This window comes from Crotalus tigris, unplaced genomic scaffold, assembly GCF_016545835.1.
Source record: "Crotalus tigris isolate CLP2741 ecotype Arizona unplaced genomic scaffold, ASM1654583v1 scf7180000021160.8983255:1529534, whole genome shotgun sequence".
Taxonomy (NCBI): domain Eukaryota; kingdom Metazoa; phylum Chordata; class Lepidosauria; order Squamata; family Viperidae; genus Crotalus; species Crotalus tigris.
Genome location: NW_024098373.1, coordinates 942,501 through 962,822, shown reverse-complemented (window position 1 = coordinate 962,822; position 20,322 = coordinate 942,501). Strand labels below are relative to the sequence as shown.

The following is a 20,322-nucleotide window of genomic DNA, read 5'->3' as shown; positions in this document are numbered from 1 at the left end:
TCTTCTTCTTCTTCTTCTTCTTCTTCTTCTTCTTCTTCTTCTTCTTCTTCTTCTTCTTCTTCTTCTTCTTCTTCTTCTCCTCCTCCTCCTCCTCCTCCTCCTCCTTCTCTTCCTCCTCCTCCTTCTCTTCTTCATCCTTCCTTCTCCTCCTCCTTCTTCTTCTCCTTCTCCTTCTTCTTCTTCTTCTTCTCCTCCTCCTCCTCCTTCTCTTCTTCCTCCTTCTCTTCCTTCTCCTTCTCCTTCTCCTTCTTCTCCTTCTCTTCCTTCTCCTCCTCCTCCTCCTTCTCTTCTTACTCCTTCTCTTCCTCCTCCTCCTCCTCCTCCTCCTCTTCTTCTTCTTCTCCTTCCTCCTCCTCCTCCTCCTCTTCCTCTCCTCCTCCTCCTCCTCCTCCTCCTTCTGGTATGGAGTTCTGGTTTTTGCTTTTCTGGCAGCCTCAGCCATTGTTATCTGATGCTGTTGTAATGGCACTGAAAATCTTCGGGGTCTGTCTCGTGTTTTTTGACCTTCTCTCCTTTTGTATATTCCTTGTATGGTAATGGAATCCCAAGGCAGGGATTTACAACAGTCTCCTGTTGTAGTAAATTGGATATTTCTAAGAAGTCTACAAACCTTCCAAGCAGTCATGTCTAAATGCAGGTGGTTAAGATCAATTTCGCAATGTTAGCTTAGTTCAGAGGATGTCCATCTTGGCAACTTTAAGACTGGTGGACCAACTCCCAAAATGATTGGCTGGGGAATTCTGGGAGTTGAAGTCCACAGGTCTTAAAATTGCCAAGGTTGAACACCTCTAACCTACCTAACATCACATTTATTTCCGTGGTATCGTCACAGGTACCAATATTAACGATGCTCTACAGACCAGCGCAAAAATCCTCAACGATTACATCACCCAAAATGAAGCTGAATCACGAAGCGCCTCCCTCTTGGTGTTCCTGACCGATGGGCGTCCCACGATGGGGGAGATCCAGACGAGCAAGATTGTCAGCAATCTCAAGGAAGCCATTCGCAACAGGTTCTGCGTCTTCACTATCGGCATTGGAAATGACGTTGACCAACACTTGCTGGAGAGGTTGGCCTTGGAGAACTGTGGGATGATGAGGCTGATCCAGGGGAATGAGGATGCTGCAACTCACCTTAAAGGGTTGGTGAGAAAAATTATTCCCTACTCTCTCTTTTTCTGGATCTCTGTTAGATTGTGTCAGCCTTCCCCAAGTCCAATGACTTTTTTCTGCCTTCCTTCTCTCCTTAATGGCTCCTTCATAGTTTCCCGAAGGTCAGCCTTAAATTCTTCTACAAATTGTTGTGGTTGTTGATAAAAATTCTTCAAATCAGTCCTAAATCTGGGAATTATATGGATTTTCAGAAATGGCTCACCTTGCCTTCTTCTTCCTAGGCTTCAGAGAGCAGGACTGGCCCAAAGTCTCCCAGGTATCTAGTCTAATGAAGAACAGGACTAGAAGATGACTTGATAGCAATCTACCTATGTTTGAAGGGCTGCCACAGGGAAGAATAACAGAATAACAGAGTTGGAATAGACCAGTGGTTCTCAACCTTTTTAATGCTGTGACCCCAACCAGTCGTAAGTCGAGGACTACCCAACCGGTCATAAGTCGAGGACTTTCCCTGCCCGAGAGCGCCGTGCATGCGTGGTGCCGCCCCCTGCGCCGGCCAAAGATTAGCTGGCAAGGGGCAGCGACGGCGCAGGGCGACCACCGACTGGGCCACCAGCTGGCCCAGCCCAAGGGAGGTAAGGCACCCACCGGGCCCCACGCGCGCCAGCAACCCTCCCTGCGCCCGCCGGCCTCCCACCTCCCACCCCTGGCCCTCTTTTCCTTACATTTTTGCTCAGCAGGGAGGGGTGGAAGCTTCCAGACAGCTCGCCTTCGCTGCAGACAACTTGCAGCACCGTTTGCAGAATGGGACTTTTGGCGGGCTCAGCAGGGCAGAGACAGCCTGGACAATTCCTATTGGCTTTTGAAAGCCAATAGAATTAGACTCTATTCAAGAGAGTCTATCCTATTGGCTTTCAAAAGCCAATAGAATAAAAGGGAGTAGCACAGCTAAGGAAAAGGGGAAAAAATGGCAGACTGCGTTGTTTGGCGACCCCCGTGAAATGGTCGTTCGACCCCAAATGGGGTCCCGACCCACAGGTTGAAAACCGCTGGAATGGACTCTGGAGTTCTTCAACCCCCCTCCTCAGGCAGGAAAACTTATACCATTTCAGACAAATGGTATAATCTCTCCTTAAAAACCTCCAATATTGGAGCACCCACAACCTCTGGAGGCAAGCTGTTCCACTGATTAATTGTTCTGTCAGGAAATTCCTCCTTAGTTCTAGGTTGTTTTCTCCTTGATTAGTTTCCATCAATTGCTTCTTGTCCTGCCTTCAGATACTTAGTACCGCTTTATAAAACCCTAGTGAGACTGCAACCAATCTTGGTCACCATTCTGCAAAAAAGATGTTGAGACTTTGGAAAAAGTTCAGAGAAGAGCAAGTAAGATGATCCAAGGCCTGGAGACTAAAACATATGAACAGCGGCTGCGAGACTTGGGTTTGGCTAGTCTAAAGAAAAGAAGAAACAGGGATGACTTGATAGCAGCATTCCAGTATTTGAGGGGCTGCCACAAGGAAGAGGGGGTCACCTTATTTTCCAAAGCACCAGAGGGAAGGACAAGAAACAATGAAACTGACCAAAGAGAGAAGCAACCTGGAATTAAGGAGAAACTTCCTGACAGTGAGGACAATTAACCAGTGGAACAGCTTGCCACCAGAAACCGTGGGCGCTCCCTCACTGGAGGTGTTTAGGAGACTAGACAGTCACTTGTCTGAAATGGTATAGGTTCTCCTGCTTGAGCAGGGGGCTGGACTAGAAGATCTCCAAGGTCCCTTCCAGCTCTATTCTATTCTACTTTGGGAAATAGGCTGACCCCCTCCTCTCCAAAGCACCGGAGAGCAGGACAAAAAGTAATGAATGGAAGAGTCTTAAAGATAGATTCAATCTTGAACTAAGGAGAATTTTCCTGACACTGGAATGGTTTGTCTCCAGAAGTTGTTGGTGCTTTATCCCAAAGGTTCTTAAGAAGAGATTGGACAGGGCAGGGGTGTCAAACTGCCGGCCTGCAGACCGGATGCGCCCAGCCCATTGCTGGCAATGGCAAAACAGTGCCAATACATCGTGCGACATCACGTGACGTCGTGAGTTTGACATGTCTGATATCGGGTCTCCTGCCTGAGCAGGGGGTTGGACTAGAAGACCTCCAAGGTCCCTTCCACTTCTGTTATTCTCTTCTGTCTAAGGCAGGACTAGAGCTCATTGTCTCCCAGTTTGTACCTCAGTGACTTTAATCACTATTTTTGGTTCAGCTGGGCAGAATTCCAGCTACTAAATGCAGTGTCCTTTCATTCTGAGTCAGCTGTATTGGCCAGCTGTCTATCAGAGGAAGTTAATGTTATCTTGGAAAAGGCGGATAAGGAACTTAGTTAGTTTAGATTGGCTGGATTCCCAAATGTTTATAAACTAGGTTTTAGAGAGCTCTTTGGCTGAGCCCAATGTGGAAACTCAGCCACTTTGGTTTGAAATCCATTATTATTATTTGAATGGACGAGACCAGCCCATTGGGGGGGAAGCCAGATTCACTTAACAATTGTGTTATTAACTTAGCAAGTGCAATGATTCACTTAATAGTGAAAAGTTGTAAAATGGGGCAAAATTCACTTAACTACTGCCTTGCTTAGCAACAGAAATTGTGGGCTCAATTGTGGTCATACGTCAAGGGCTACCTGCCGTAAGCGTGAGGACTGGTCATAAGCCACTTTCCCCAGTGTTGTTGTAACTCCGACCTGTTGCTGAATGAATGGTTGTAAGTCGAGAACTTCCTCTATGTTGCTTTTCTTATTACTTGGGCTCATGTTTTAAGAGTAACAAAACATGATCAAAAAGATGATCCAAGGCCTGGAAACTAAAACACAAAAAGAACGGCTACAGGACTTGGGTTTGGCTAGTCCAGTGGTTCTCAACCTTTTTAATGCCGCGACCCCCAACCGGTCGTAAGTCAAGGACTACTCAACCGGTCGTAAGTCAAGGACTACCCAACCGGTCGTAAGTTGAGGACTTTCCCTGCCCGGGAGCGCCGCACATGCGTGGTGCCACCCCCTGCGCCGGCCGAGGCATAGTTGGCAAGCGGCAGCGACGATGCAGGCCGACCACTGGCTGGGCCACCAGCTGGCCCAGCCCAAGGGAGGTAAGGCACCCGCCGGGCCCCATGCGCGCCAGCAACCCTCCCTGCGCCTGCCGGCCTCCCACTTGCCACCCCTGGCCCCCTTTTACTTACATTTTTAGTAGTTGCGCAGCAGGGAGGGGTGGAAACTTCCAGACAGCTCGCCTTCGCTGCAGACAACTTGCAGCACCGTTTGCAGAATGGGACTTTTGGCGGGCTCAGCAGGGCAGAGACAGCCTGGACAATTCCTATTGGCTTTTGAAAGCCAATAGAATTAGACTCTATTCAAGAGAGTCTATTCTATTGGCTTTCAAAAGCCAATAGAATAAAAGGGAGTAGCACAGCTAAGGAAAAGGGGAAAAAAATGGCGGACTGCGTTGTTTGGCGACCCCCGTGAAATGGTCATTCGACCCCAAATGGGGTCGCGACCCACAGGTTGAGAACCGCTGGGCTAGTCTAAAGAAAAAAAGAAACAGGGGTGACACAGTAGCAGGATTCCAGTATTTGAGGGGCTGCCACAGAGAAGAAGGGGTCAAATTATTCTCCAAAGCACCTGAAGGAAGGGCAAGAAACAATAGTTGGAAACTAATCAAAGAGAGAAGCAACCTGGAATTAAGGAGAAACTTCTGAGAGTAAGGACAATTAACCAGTGGAACAGCTGGCCTCCAGAAATCGTGCACGCTCCATCACTGGAGAATTTTAAGAAGAGACTGGACAAATGTCCTGCCTAAGTTCCTTTTTTTATTTCAAATGATACCTATTTTAAAGAATGAGGTTAATTTAAATGAATGGCAGAAAGGTATCAATAAATTTATTTGGGCAGGGAAAAAACCAAGAGTAAAGCTTAAAATTATACAAGATATTCGTGAGAGAGGTGGACTCAAGGTACCGAATTTGAAATTGTATTATGATGCTGTGGCCTTAACATTAATTAGTGATTGGGTTAATTTAACAAATGTAGAAATACTCCTCTTGGAGGGTTGGGATTTACTTTTTGGATGGCATGCCTATTTGATTTTTAATAAAAAAGTTGACCGGGTTTTTAAATCTCATATTATAAGGATTTCTTTACTTCGGGTTTGGAGGAAATATTATAGAAGTGATTCTAAAATACCATTATGGGCTATACCTTGGCATGCGATAGAGGGGATAAGGAGAGGAGTCAAGATGGATAGTGTTTCTTATGCACAATTGCTTAGATGGGATGGCAAAACTTGGCAGTTAAAATCTTTGGAAGATTTAGCACAAGAAAATATTATATATTCATGGTTTCAGTACAGATAAATAGCGGACAGATGGAAGATATATCGTAATGTGGGCTTGCTTAGAGAAGATGAAAATTTTGTTAAACAAGTAAAAGATCAAAGACGAACTCATATTAAGAGAATTTATGGGTTGCTAGCAGAATTGGACTCAGAACCAGAATTAATTAAAGAATGTATGATTAAATGGGCACAAAATTTTGGTGAACCAGTTCTACTAGATACCTGGGAAATCATCTGGGTGAGAAATGTTAAATTTACACAAGCCCAGAATTTAAGGGAGAATTTTTATAAAATGTTTTATAGATGGCACCTTGATCCACAAAAAATGTCTCGTATGTATCCTGACTTACAGCCTAAATGTTGGAGATGTGGTTGTTTGGATGCTACTTATTATCATATTTGGTGGTCGTGTAAAAATATAAAAGCCTTTTGGATTAAGTTATGGTGGAATATTCAAAGAATTTTTAGAAGGAGGGTAAAATTTACCCCACAATTGTTTTTGCTAGGTATTGTTACCGATTGTGATACTAAGGAAGTTATATTGATGTTAAATTTAATTACAGCCGCAAGGTTGTTAGTAGGGCAATATTGGAAGAAGGAATCCTTGCCCACTTTGCAAGAATGGTTTTCTAAAGTATCCTATCTGGCGGAAATGGCAAAGATTTCGGCTTTTTTAAAGGATCAATCGCAAGAGAAGTTCTTTGTGGTATGGGAAAAATGGATAGATTTTATACAACATAAGTTGGATATTAAAAAATATTATTTAGTTTTTCAATAACTTATATATAAATTTTAATATTTTATAGATTGTATTATTTTTTCTTTCTCTTTATATTTTCTATTATTATTTTACTTTCTTATATTTCTTCTCTTCTTTCTTTCTCTTTATTCTTTTTCTTTTTAAGTATTTTTTTTCTCTTTTCTTTAATATTTATGTTTTTTTTATATATATATATTATTGTCAATTACTTTATTAGTTGTTTAAGTAATGTATTTAGACTTATCTATGGTTTATATTTTTTCTTTTTAAGAATTCAAGAATTTTTAATTAAGCCTATATTCAGCTCTGGGAAGGCTGAGGGAGGGAATGGGAGGGCTGGGGTGGGTTGGGGAGGGTTGTTTTTTTTTCTTGTAAAAATTTTAAAAATTTTCAATAAAAAAAAAGAAGAAGAGGCTGGACATTCACCTGTCTGGGACGATATCAGTTCTCCTGCCTGAGCAGGAGGCTGGACTAGAAGACCTCCAAGATCCCTTCCAGCTCTAATTCTATTCTATTCTATTTCTATGCAGATTCTACGATGAGATCGGTACCCCACTTCTGTCGGACATCCGGGTCGATTATCCTGTGGGGAGCGTGGAGCAAGTGACTCAGAATTTCTTCCCCAACTATTTCAACGGCTCTGAAATCGTCATTGCTGGAAAACTCTTCAACAAGACGGCCCACAGCTTGCATGTAGAAGTGACAGCCAGCAACAGTGACAAGCACGTCCTCCTGAAAACTGAGGTGGCCATCGATCTTTCTGGGCAGAACCTCCTCGAGGCGGGTTCTGTTGGACCACCGAACTCCTCAACGGATCAAAACTACGTGGAGCGGGCCTGGAGTTACCTCACCATCAAGGAACTGTTGACCTCCTGGTTGAAGAGCGACAACCGCAAGGAGAAGGCCTTTTTGAGGGAAAGGGCCAAGAATTTGGCCCTGGCTTACAATTTTGTCATGCCCTTCACCACCCTGAGGATGAAGACCCTTCCCTTTCAGGTGGAACCCCCACTAGAGGTCTACGCTGGTCCTTCAGCTGGAGGCATTGGAGAAATTGTGCAAGGCCTTCAAGGCCACCAAGTGCCCTCAGGTAAGGACCATTGCAGAAGAGTCTGCAGGATCCAGTGCTTTCATCGAAACAATAGAAGCAGCATCACACCATGACAACACAATCCCCAACAGTCGGTGGAGATTCTCAATTATCCAGGTGACGGTTGTCCCGAAGATGCTTTTTCCGAAAGGACACCGGACTTTTAAGTTTTTTTTTTTTTCCTTGAAAATGTTTTGCTTCTCATCCAAGAAGCTCCTTCAGTTCTGGATGAGAAGTGAAATGTTTTCAAGGAAAAAAAAAAACATAAGAAAGTCTAGTTGCCTTTTGGAAAAAACACCTTCGGGACAAACTCCAACCGTTTATGTGTGTGCAACATCACAATGCAGACACAAAAGGGAAGAAATTTGTAATTATCTCCATGCACCTTCATGTACCATCCTCTCCCACTCCCTTGCACGCCTCTGGAAGACAAATATTTCCCGCCATAATGAGTCAAGATTGCAGATGGCAGGCCGAGTGTTCTAAAATGTGTGTTTCATGATCTTTGTTGCTGATTTTCAGACACAAATGAGTTGCTTACCGGTAATCCTCAACTTAGAACAATTTATTGAGCGACCGCAATTATACTGGAAAAAGTACTTAGGATTGTTTTTCACACTTAACAAATGTCTCATTTAGCAACAGGCGCTCAATTGTGGTTGTAAACTGAGGACTACCTGCATACTGACCACATGGCACTACTCAAACTCTAAAGCAGCGATCAACGACTTGACCCATGAACCAGATGTGGTCCACAACTACTTGAGTGATTAGGGACTAAGAATTTGGATTTTTGAGTTCTGGGAAAAGGTTAAGAGATGAAATAGCTGTCTTAAACCTTACAAATGAACTGCTGATAATCCCCGAGCTCTCAAAATCAGGGTAATTTTCTCTTTTTGAGGAATTAAAAGGCAAAACTCTATGAGCCTCTGCTTCTTAAACTTCTACTCCAGTCCCAAAATAGAAGCTGGAATATCTTTGCTGTGGTCATTAACCAAAAGAAGAGAAATGGTATTCCAATATTGAAAACTAAATTGACAATATCAGGATAATTAGGTAAAGTACTTACAGGCAGTCCTCGACTTACAACCGTTTTTTGAATGACTGTTCAAAGTTACCACAGGGCTGAAAAAGTGACATGACCCAGTCCTTATACGTACAATTGTTGCAGCGTCCCCAAGTCACACGATCAAAAATTGGGCAGCTGGAAGCATTTATGATGGTCGCAGCATCCCAGGGTCATGAAATTGCCAGCCAATTTTTGACAAGCAAAGTCGAGGGGGGGAACTGGATTCGCTTAACAACTACAGCAAAAAAAAGTGGTCAGATCAGGTGCAGTTATGTGTTGACTCATTTAATGACCGCCTTGCTCGGCGATGGAAGTTCCCCAGTCCCAATTGTGGTCTTAAGTCGAGGACTATCTGTATAGACACAGTTGTAAATAAGTTGTTTAACATGTAAAGGAGCCATGGTTCTTCTCTGGGGGAGGCATAAGAGTACTTTGCCCTGGGGAGATAGCTGGGCTGTGTGTGTCATGTGTTGTTTTGTGTAATCTCATTTTCCCCCTTTCCTTTCAGGCTCTATTCCTGAAAAATCAGAAGAGCCAAAAATTAATGTAACTAAAACTTCAGGTAGGTGGTCCACCATTTAACAAACATTCGAGGCTTTGGCTGCGTTCGTTCGGTCTTCTAAGTTTGCCAAGCAAAACTTTTTTCTTTTCTTTTCTTCATCCCTCTCTCCCTTCTTCCCTTCCTTCCTTCCTTTCTTCCTCCCTCCCTCCTTCCTTCCTTCCTTTCTTTTTGTTTCTTTATCTTTTCCTTCCTTCCTTTTTCTCTTTCTTTCTCTTTTCCTTCCTTCTTTACTTCCTTCCCTCCCTCCGTCCTTCCTTCCTCTTTCTTTCTTTTCCTTCCTTCCTTCCTTCCTTCTTTCCTTCCTTCCTTTCTTTCTTTCTTTCTTTCTTTCTCTTTTCCTTCCTTCCTTCCTTTCTTCCTTCCTTCCTTTCTTTCTTTTCCTTCCTTCCTTTCTTTCTTTCTCTTTTCCTTCCTTCCTTCCTTCCTTTCTTTCTCTTTTCCTTCCTTCCTTTTTTCCTTTCTTTCTCTTTTCTTTCCTTCCTTTGTTCCTTCCTTTCTTTCTTCTCTTTCTTTCTTCTCTTTCTTTCTCTTTTCCTTCCTTCCTTCCTTCCTCCCTCCCTCTTTTTTTCTTCCTTCCTTCCTTCCTTCCTTCCTTCCTTCCTTCCTTCCTTCCTTCCTTCCTTCCTTCCTTCCTTCCTTCCTTCCTTCCTTTCTTTCTTTCTTTCTTTCTTTCTTTCTTTCTTTCTTTCTTTCAAGACCCTTCTGAACAGTCGATCTCCAGGCCTGAAACAAGATCAGGGCCACCCACATGAAAGAATTGAAAGGCCCCTCTGCAAAGTGGATGGATTGAGGTGCTGAATATTGAGATGCTGAATATTAAGGTTTCCCTTCCTGTTTTTTTGTTTTGTTTTGTTTTGTTTTATTGTCTCTCCAGCGGACGGTGACCCTCATTTTGTCATTGATTTACCGCGGAGCGAGATGACGATCTGCTTCAACATTGATGGGCAACCCGGAGATATCCTTAGATTAGTTTCGGATCACAAGTACTCAGGTATGGGAATACTGGCAGGGGAACCACGAAGGTGGGGGTATTAACTTATTCCATCCACAGAGTTGGGGGAAGCTTGGCCTGGCCTGAAGGGTATGGATGGAAAGGAAACACTGATGAATTTCCACCTCCAAATCTGTTTATGGGACAGGACAAGGTTTAGAGTCAACTTGGGACAATTTCAAACAAACTATTAATGGCGTTTCCTCTGCTCTTGGTTTTAATACTCACAATTATTGTCCAACTCTGGCAAGAACAATGCGCTGTTTCTAGGAGGCGACAGTTGCCACATCAAAAATAGGAAATTGCTAAAGATCCGTTGGAATCACATAACAAGCCAGACTAAACTAATGCGCATTGTTTGGGATTCAGTGGGTCGTGGGAACTCAGCCACTGTCTTACCACATCATGGGAAACAGATTGTCCCCGTCTACCCCATCATGATACAATTTGTGGCTCTTTTCTTTGCATTTTAAGCAAAATACAGCTCTGTACCATACTGAGATTTTGTCAGAATCCAATTATATTTCATCTTTAATTATCAAATATAGAAACTCCCAATTCTGCCTTCTCTGGATTCTGCCATAAGAGGGAGAGAAGGGGGAGAACAAAGGGGCTTTATGGCCCTCACTTCCTTCAGTATACTTCAAGGAGCTGAATGCTGAATGTGTGTTTATTGTAACCTCAAAGCGTTAGCACCAAATCACCTTACCATAACAAAGAAGGGTATTTGCCTTTCATGTAGTTATCTGAAGTCTCCATCCAGACGGAAGAAAGAAAAAAGGGGGTGGAATTGTGATACCTGAAACTATCACTGGAAGGGGGGTTGATTGGGTGGGACTACTGGGGAACCCCTTAAAACCTTGAATGGGAGGGCTTGGACCCCAAGTCCTGTCTAGCACGCCTGCAACCACTTCTTCTTAATAAAGGATTCCTGTTGGAAGAATTATTCCAAGAGTTCTGTCTTCTTAAGATGCAAAGTGGGGTGGGTCCTTACAGATTTACTGCATGCAAACAGGGGGGACAATAGTAATAGGTTATGTATAAAGATGCTGGCCCAAAGTCATCCAGCTTGCTTGCATGACTAAGGTGGTTCTAGAACTCACAGTCTCCTGGTGAATGGCCCATGGTCACCTAGCTGGCTTTCACGGCTAAGGCGGGACTACAACTCTCAGTCTTCTGCTGATTGGCTCATGGTCACCCCGATGACTTTCATGGCTAAGGCGGAAGTAGAACTCACCATCTCCTGGGGATTGGCCCAAAGCCACCCAGTCAGCTTTCATGCCTAAGGCAGGACTTGAACCCACGGTCTTTTTTTTTTCCCTAGCCCGGTGCCTTAACTACTAAAACAAACTATCTCTTTATCTCTTTTCTTGTCCCCTAGGAGTGACTGTCAATGGCCAACTAATCGGGGCACCCGCCCCACGGAACGGTCATAAGAAACAGCGGACGTACTTCAAGAGCATCACAATTCTCAGCAACAAACCGGAAAGATCCTACCTAGAAATTTCACCCACCAAGGTCATCTTGGATGATGAGAAGAGACTGGTCTTTCCCTGTGACCGCAACGCCATGGTAGTGGGCAAAAATTTCCAAGTGTCCATCGTGGCCCACGCCAACATCACTGTGGTCCTACGAGATTCCATCAGTTTTGTCATTTTGATCCACCACTACAAGAATCCTGCCCGGTATCAGAAGAATCACTTGGGTTTCTACATCTCTAACGGTCAAGGACTTTCCACAAGTTCCCATGGGCTGATAGGTAAGGGAGAGATGTGTTGGTTTCTAGGGTTGTGTGCAGAGAGACATACAGTGTCTCTCTTTGGATTCTGAGAATAGAATAGGATAGGATAGGATAGGATAGGATAGGATAAGATAGAATAGGATAGGATAGGATAGGATAGGATAGGATAGGATAGGATAGGATAGAATAGAATAGGGATAGGGATAGAGAAAGGATAGGATAGGATAGGATAGGATAGGATAGGATAGGATAGGATAGGATGGGATGGCATGGCATGGCATGGCATGGCATAGCATAGGATGGGATGGCATGGCATGGCATGGCATGGCATAGCATAGAATAGGATGGGATGGCATGGCATAGCATAGCATGGGATGGCATGGCATGGCATGGCATGGCATGGCATGGCATGGCATGGCATGGCATGGCTTGGCATGGCATAGCATAGCATAGCATAGCATAGAATAGCATAGCATAGAATAGCATAGAATAGAATAGAATAGAATAGAATAGAATAGAACAGGGATGTCAAACTGCTGGCCCGTGGGCCAGACGCGTCATTCGGAAGCCACACTTACCCCATTGCCGGCAATGGCTAAACTTTTCTAAAAAAAAAAAAATGCCACTCACCCGTGTTGGAGGAAATTGCTGGACCCATTCCTGTCTCATTAATTCACTTGCTCACAAATTCCATTTTTTTTTCTCTATTGCAGGCCAGTTCTTGCACCAAGACGTTCAGCTGTTGACTGAGCCATTCTCAGAAAAGTGTAGCCCGGACAACTGCCGTGAAATGAAGCCTGGGAACTCGAACTCGGCGCACACCCTAAAGTTGAAAGGGCGTTTGGTGCCCGTCGTGTGGAAGCAGAGAAAGATCTACAATGGCAAACAGGAAGTGGATTGCTGGTTTGCCAAAAACAATGCAGAGAAACTAATTGATGGGGACTACAGAGACTACTTGGCCTCCCATCCCTTTGACACAGGGACTAGCACCTTGGTGGAAAACAGACTTTGAAAAAAGGAAAAACTCCCTTGTGCTGTTCTTCAAGAAGAATGTGCTTGCTCTCAAGAGAACTTTTATGTTTTAACTAGGCTTTGTCATGCTGAAGGGACACACTTTAAAAGTTACAGGTAGTTCTCAACTTACAACCACAATTGAGCCCAAAATGTCTGTTGTGAAATGAGACATTTGTTCAGTGAGTTTTACAACCTTTCTTGCCACAGTTGTTAAGGGAATCATTGCAGTTATTAAGTTAGTAACATGGTTGTTAAGTGAATCCGATTCCCCCCTTGACTTTGCTTGTCAGAATAGAATAGAATAGAAAATATGGAATGGAATGGAATGGAACGGAACGGAACGGAACGGAACAGAACAGAACAGAATAGAATAGAATAGAATAGAATAGAATAGAAAATGTTGTTGTTAGTTGCAAAGTCGCGTCCAACCCATCGCAATCCCATGGACAACGTTCCTCCAGGCCTTCCTGTCCTCTACCATCTTCTGGAGTCCATTTAAGCTCACGCCTGCTGCTTCAGTGACTCCATCCAGCTATCTCATTCTCTGTCGTCCCCTTCTTCTCTTGCCCTCCATCTTTCCCACCATTAGGCTCTTCTCCAGGGAATCCTTCCTTCTCATTAGGTGGCCAAAGTACTTGAGTTTCAACTTCAGGATCTGGCCTTCTAAAGAGCAGTCGGGGTTGATCTCTTCTAGGACTGACCGGTTTGAACGCCTTGCAGTCCAGGGCACTCGCAGGAGTCTTCTCCAGCACCATAGTTCAAAGGCCTCCATTCTTTTGCGCTCAGCCTTTCTTATGGTCCAACTTTTACAGCCATACATTGCAACCATGGCCTTGACTATACGTACCTTTAGAATAGAATAGAATAGAATAGAATAGAATAGAATAGAATAGAATAGAATAGAATAGAATAGAATAGAATAGAATAGAATAGAATAGAATATGGAATGGAATGGAAAAGAATAGAATGGAATGGAATGGAACGGAACAGAACAGAATAGAACTATCAGCAAAGTATATATGTAGCAAAGCCTAATGTATGATTATTATCTAGTTAAGAAACTGTTCTTGAAAAATCACTCTTCAGTTGGAACAAGCAGATAGATGGAACAGCTTCATAAAAAATGCACACAACCGTTTTTTATGTTTGTATTGCACTGTTTGTATAATGTGCAACTGAGTGGGTCTAGCATGTGGGAAATTTTGCTTGGAAATCAAATGGCAATTAAACAATGAAGCCATTTTAATTTCAGTGGAGACCGTCAAGACTGTAAATACTTCTCTGTTGTACTGTAAATACTGTCGTACTGTAAATTTGCTAAGCATAGCCTGATAGCTAAACACTATCAGATTAGTGTTTCCATTCACACAGTTAGCATTTTGTGACTTAGCCTGTCATGCAAACTCAGCAACACAGCGCTTATGTTGTATTGTAAGGCAGCTGGATGGATATGGGGGTCACACGTACTCACAAATTTTAGTTTGCAGAAAGCAGCTGCCTTAATATAGGAATAAAAAAATTAAAATATGGTGGCATTATAAAAATTATAATAAAAGGATTTCTTTTTATATTGATTAAATTCATGGAATTTTCTCACCAGTAGGGAATGCATTTATCAACAAAGGATGCAGAAATTGCAAAAATGCAGATATAATCAAAGATAATTTCCAATTGATAGTAGCCATTCACAAAAGAGTTGCATGTGATGAAAACATTTCTGCATAATTGAAGCCACTAACATGTATAGAATAGAATAGAATAGAATAGAATAGAATAGAATAGAATAGAATAGAATAGGAATAGAATAGAATAGAATAGAATAGAATAGAATAGAATAGAATAGAATGGAATGGAATGGAATGGAATGGAATGGAATGGAATGGAATGGAATGGAATACAGAATGAAATAATGGAATGGAATGGAATGGAATGGAATGGAATGGAATGGAATAGAATAGAATAGAATAGAATAGAATAGAATAGAATAGTTCTATCATGGCCACCATCTTGACTTTGTTGACCACTCCAGAGATGCTTCAGCTACAAGCAAATAAAATAAAAAGCAGAATGGAGCAGCAGCCAAATAAATCATGTCATAAAGATTAGAGACAAATATTTGAAGAGCACAGAAAGAATTTTAATTCTGCCACTCCCTTGCTTCTCTCTTTAGAAAAACAAACAGTTAAATGTATTTTTTAAAAATAATTTGTCTAGGCTTCCTGTTTAAACTAAAAAAAAAAACAACACACAAAGCAATTTAGCTCAAAGATCAAACAAAATCTTGCTAAGCAAACAATTGGTAATGAGGTGAAAGAGATGCTAATTTAAACAACAGCCCTTTTCCATAGCCAAAGAATGAGCTGAAACCCCCCCCCCCCAAAGAGCGGCTGAGGGTTCAAGAAAGGTAACCAACTGCACATGTCAATTAAAAGAGCTCTCGGGGTTAAGTAATTTTAAGGTCTGCCCTAAAAAAGCCAAAATGCACATTGCAGGGAAGGATAATGTTGTAAAATGTTTTGCCTCTTGATTTCTGTTCATTACAGAGGCTGAGAAACAGAACTTATTAAAAGCATACAAGTCTAGGTTTTGTTGCTTCCGTTGGAGATATAAAGTGACCCCAAATCCTATTTAACAAAGGAAGGCTCAGCTACTCAGACTTAGCCGAGTGTTTCTCAAGCTGAGCAATTTTAAGAGGATTGGGTTTCAACTCCCAGAATTCCACAGCCAGCATGTGTAGACGTCAGCTCCCAGAATTCCCTTCACAGTATTCTCATAGCTTAAGAGTACCAGCTATCAAATAATTTTCCACCCAAGCATGCCCGCAGCCCAAGTTTCCATTTTTTTTTAAAGCAGAGCACACACACACACAAGCGATCGCTTCCGTAGCCGTTTGAATATGAAACATTTATTATTCTTACAAAAGAGTAGTACAAAAAAGTGAGTCAGTCAGGCCAAACAGCAAGGCTTTTTAAATAACCGTCTTTGTAACGAGATTCTATTTACAAGTGGTTTGTGCTTTTGTGGGTCGTTCAGGTTTGCACAAGGCAAATTCATCTTGACTCTCATTTTTTCTTTCTTTCTTTTTTGTTTTTAAAAAGTGCTAAGATGCAGAATCAAGCCAAAACTATAACCAACTGGCCAGCCAGAATAAACGGTTCCTCTGGAATCGGCAGGACAATACACAACCAAAACCCCACAATTTTATGGCCCTCAAATAACCCAGCAACATATTCCAAAAAAAGAAAAAAAAAGGCATTTCAAATGCAACAGGCCACCGGTACAAACCATCTTAGGATATTTTAGTGCCAAGTCTTTAAACTTGGCCCTTTGATGACTGGTGGACTTCAACTCCCAGAATTCCTCAGCCAGGCACGCGTGCCTGGCTGAGGAATTCTGGGAGCTGAAGTCCACCAGTCATCAAAGGGCCAACTTTGAAGACCCCTGATTTAGTAGGTTGTGTTTTACAATTTCTCATTTCCACTGTGATCTCTAAAATGAAGATCCTTTTTTAAAAAAAAAAAAAAAACAACATTTTTGGTTCAGCTTGGAATTATGAAAGGGCCACTCAATAATCTCAGAGTTTTAAGATGGGGCTCCAGATTTGAGGAGAAGACGCTAAGAGATCTACGTCGCTTCTGGAACTGTCAAAATCCAAAGTGGGGCAAAGAAGGACCTGTGGGGGGAAAAGCATTCAAAAATCAATTTCATGGGCCATGTTTTCTTATCGTTTGCCAAACAGAACTATCCATTGACAAGAAATGACGGACAGAAACTAATCAAGGAGAGAAACAACCTGAAATTAAGGAGAAACTTCCTACAATTAACCAGGGGAACAGCTTGCTTTCAAAAACTTTGGATGTTTCATCATTGGGGGTTTTTAAGAAGAGACTGGACAGCCACTTGTCTGAAATGGTGTAGGGCAGGGATCTTCAAACTTGGCAACTTTAAGACTTGTGGACTTCAACTCCCAGAATTCCTCAGTCCACAAGTCTTAAAGTTGCCAAGTTTGAAGACCCCCGGTATAGGTTCTCCTGCTTGAGCAGGGGGTTGGACTATAAGACCTTCAAGGTCCCTTCCAGCTCAATTCTGATTCGAACTCTCAACCATTTGTCATACAGTTTAGCTCCAGACCCCCTAATCATCTTTGTTGCTCTTCTCTGTAGACCAGTGGTTCTCAACTTTTTTAATGCCGTGACCCCCAACCGGTCGTAAGTCGAGGACTACTCAACCGGTCGTAAGTCGAGGACTACTCAACTGGTGCAGCACCGTTTGCAGAATGGGATTTTTGGCGGGCTCAGCAGGGCAGAGACAGCCTGGACAATTCCTATTGGCTTTTGAAAGCCAATAGAATTAGACTCTATTCAAGAGAGTCTATTCTACTGGCTTTCAAAAGCCAATAGGATAAAAGGGAGTAGCACAGCTAAGAAAAGGGGGAAAAAAATGGTGGACTACATTGTTTGGCGACCCCTGTGAAATGGTCGTTCGGCCCCAAATGGGGTCCCGACCCACAGGTTGAGAACCAGTGCTGTAGACGTTCCAGATCTCAGCAGCTTTTTTGTATCGTGGTGACCAGAAAAGCATTCAATATTCCAAGTCTGGCCTCAACAGTGCAGTATAAAATGGTATTATCACTGCACAGGGTATCCTTTTTCCCTAAAAAGACTGCACACAGAGGGAGAGTCAGCTGCAACGCCATAAACATTTTGAAGGATGTGGAGACTCGCAAGGCGGGGTGCGTGTGTGAAGGCAGAGACAGCCCCGATAACTATCGCCCTTTGGCACAGACAGCACATGTGCAAACAGAGAGGTCCAGATGCTGTGTACACAATCCCTCATGTGCATCAACAGAGAACAAAGGCTGGCTGGAAAAATTAGCCGGAAAAATCCCCCCCCCCCATTGAACTTAGAGGGTGCTCAGAGGATATCCCACTTTTGCTGAGTTTTGGGCTTTCCTGCTTATTATTGGCCATTTTCTGTGCCAAGCCTAGTGAACGTGCAATGGTTTTTTCCCTCTGTTCCGTGAACGCAAATTTTGCGCACGGGGATAACGGTCTGCGTCAGGTTCTCCATTGCTTAAACTGCATTTCCTGGTGTGGAAATATTTATAAGTGGGGTGTGTGTGTGACAGCAGCCCCTCCAGCTTGTTTTAAAACAGGGATTAGTTTATCTCCAGTTCCAGGGGGAAGGGGGGAAAGGAATGCTTGTGTACATTCACACACGCGGGCACCAACACACCCACAGACAAGTCAAACAGCCTGTTCTCAAGTTCGTTTGTTTCCTAAAATAGACAACGGAAAAGCAACGGCTGTGAACAGACCACTCTACCAAGCTCAGCAGTGCACCCAACCATGTTCTCCTGCAACAGTCCAGGATTCGTCTCTTACTTGGATATCGTCGTCTTTCAGGGCTTCAGGATATTCCGCCACGCTGACTTCCAGCTTTTCCTTCTTCTTGTGTTTCTTCATTGTCAAGCTGTCGACAACCCAGAACATGACCGCCTTAAAAGGAAAAAAGGAAAGAAAATGCGCTTGTAGTGTACGTGTGGACCAGTGCTTCTCAACCTTAGCAATTTTTAAGATGGGTGGACTTCAATTCCCAGAATTCCTCAGCCAGCCATGCTTTAGGAAGCAAGACATAAAACTACAGGGAGTCCTTGACTCACAACAGCTTGTTTAGTAGCTATTCTAAGTTACAACGGCACTAAAAAAAAAGTGACCTGTGACCCTTTTTCACACTTACGACCGTTACAGCACGGGGGTCACGTGATCAAAATTCAGAGGCTCGGCAACTGGCAAGAACTTACGACGGTTGTGATCCCCTTTTGGGATTTTCTGACAAGCAAAATCAATGGGGGGAGCCAGATTCACTTAACAAATGTGTTACTAGCTTAACAACTGCAGTGCTTCACTTAATAACAGTGGCAGGAAAGGCCGTAAAATGGGGCAACAATCCTTTAGCAACTGTCTTGCTTAGCAAAGGACATGTTGGACTCCATTGTGGTTGTAAGTATAAAGAGACAAAAATATAAATAAATGGGGCCAAAGGCATCTCTATATTTTACAGACAGTTATAATAGCTGGGATCACCGATTCTCTTAATGGCGTTGCTTTCGTTCTGATGGTTAGTGGCCTTGTGTAGCTTTTACATTATATGTAACCTGAAAGCAGCTACCACCTGCCTATAGTAATGTTACGTTCCCTGGTTTTCCTATGCCAGGGGTAGGCAACCTTGGCTCTTTTATGACTCGTGGACCTCAACTCCCAGAATTCCTGAGCCAGCATGGCTCAGCATGGAAACCTCTCCCTTTCCCCTCAGCATGGCTGGCTCAGGAACTCTGGGAGTTGAAGTCCACGAGTCATAAAAGAGCCAAGGTTGCCTACCCCTGGTCTAGGCCTAGGCCGCTTCATGACTTGTGGACTTCAACTCCCAGAATTCCTGAGCCGGCAGGGCTCAGCATGGAAACCTCTCCCTTTCCTCTCAGCTTGGTTGGCTCAGGAATTCTGGGAGTTGAAGTCCACTAGTCATAAAAAAGCCAAGGTTGCCTACCCCTGTCCTATGCTGTTATGGTTTCTGGCAGCTTACCTTTATTTTGCTTGTTTGTTTTGTTCTAACGCAGGGGTCTTCAAACTTGGCCCTTTTATGACTTGTGGACTTGGCTGAGGAATTCTGGGAGTTGAAGTCCACAAGTCATCAAAGGCCCAACTTTGAAGACCCCCTGTTCTAACTAATTTAACATCTGATTAACAAATGTTCCACCACCATTTTCTGTTTCTGTTTTAATGTAATTTGAGTCTTGACAGAACCAGGGTGTTGGCTTCCTGTTATTTGACTAATAAATTTGTCGATTTCCTGCCCAATCACCAGACATAATTTTATACTATACTGCTGGATGGGTGGGGGAGGGGAGTCATTAACTTTAATTCCAGAAACATCACTATTGCTTTCAAAATCTTGCAAGCATGCCCGACTGGACAATTCTGGGAGCTGAAGTCCACACATGCTGGCTGGGGAATTCTGGGAATTGAAACATGTCTTAAAGTCCCCAGGATTGAGAAGCCCTGCTTTAGACAATTTCTGACAACCTGTTTCACCCACCTGTCCCATACCAGTTTGGGTCAATGGTTAAAGTACCAGGATTTAGGCATAAAAGCTGTGGGTGAATTTGAGCAAATCACCAGGAGACAGTGAGTTCTAGTCCTGCCTTAACCATGAAAGACGGCTGGGTGCCTTTGAGCCAATCACCAGGAGATGGTGAATTCTAGTCCTGCCTTAACGATGAAAGGCGGCTGGGTGACTTTGAGCCAATCACCAGGAGATGGCGAGTTTTAGTCTTACCTTAACAATGAAAGCCGGCTGGGTGAGTCTGGGCCAATCACCCAGAGATGGTGAGTTCTAGTCCTACCTTAGCCATGAAAGCTGGCTGGGTTGACTTTGGGTCAATCACCAGGAGACGGTGAATTCTAGTCCCGCCTTAACCATGAAAGCCAGTTCGGTGACTTTGGGCCAATCACCAGGAGATGGTGAGTTCTAGTCCTGCCTTAACCATGAAAGCCAGCTCGGTGACTTTGGGCCAATCACCAGGAGACGGTGAGTTCTAGTCCTGCCTTAACCATG

General features: G+C 43.4%; 2 protein-coding genes across 5 annotated transcripts in view; one reads left to right on the top strand and one right to left on the bottom strand.

Moving 5' to 3' along the window:
- The window catches only part of ITIH5 (inter-alpha-trypsin inhibitor heavy chain 5), a 42,427-nt gene extending 29,487 nt beyond the window's left edge, over positions 1-12,940 (top strand). For all 4 annotated transcript variants that reach the window (XM_039369541.1, XM_039369539.1, XM_039369542.1 and 1 more), the window contains 6 exons: positions 833-1,142; positions 6,775-7,331; positions 8,909-8,962; positions 9,837-9,953; positions 11,335-11,712; positions 12,408-12,940. In XM_039369541.1, the coding sequence (XP_039225475.1) occupies positions 833-1,142; positions 6,775-7,331; positions 8,909-8,962; positions 9,837-9,953; positions 11,335-11,712; positions 12,408-12,706 (1,715 nt within the window). In that variant the 3' untranslated portion in view covers positions 12,707-12,940. The remainder of the gene's footprint in view (positions 1-832; positions 1,143-6,774; positions 7,332-8,908; positions 8,963-9,836; positions 9,954-11,334; positions 11,713-12,407) is intronic.
- A 1,676-nt stretch (positions 12,941-14,616) lies between these two features.
- The window catches only part of LOC120320080 (store-operated calcium entry regulator STIMATE-like), a 44,764-nt gene continuing 39,058 nt past the window's right edge, over positions 14,617-20,322 (bottom strand). Inside the window, exons 7-8 of the mRNA XM_039369522.1 lie at positions 18,093-18,206; positions 14,617-16,381 (exon numbers count right to left, since the gene is read on the bottom strand). Coding sequence (XP_039225456.1) covers positions 16,283-16,381; positions 18,093-18,206 — 213 coding nt within the window. The 3' untranslated portion in view covers positions 14,617-16,282. The remainder of the gene's footprint in view (positions 16,382-18,092; positions 18,207-20,322) is intronic.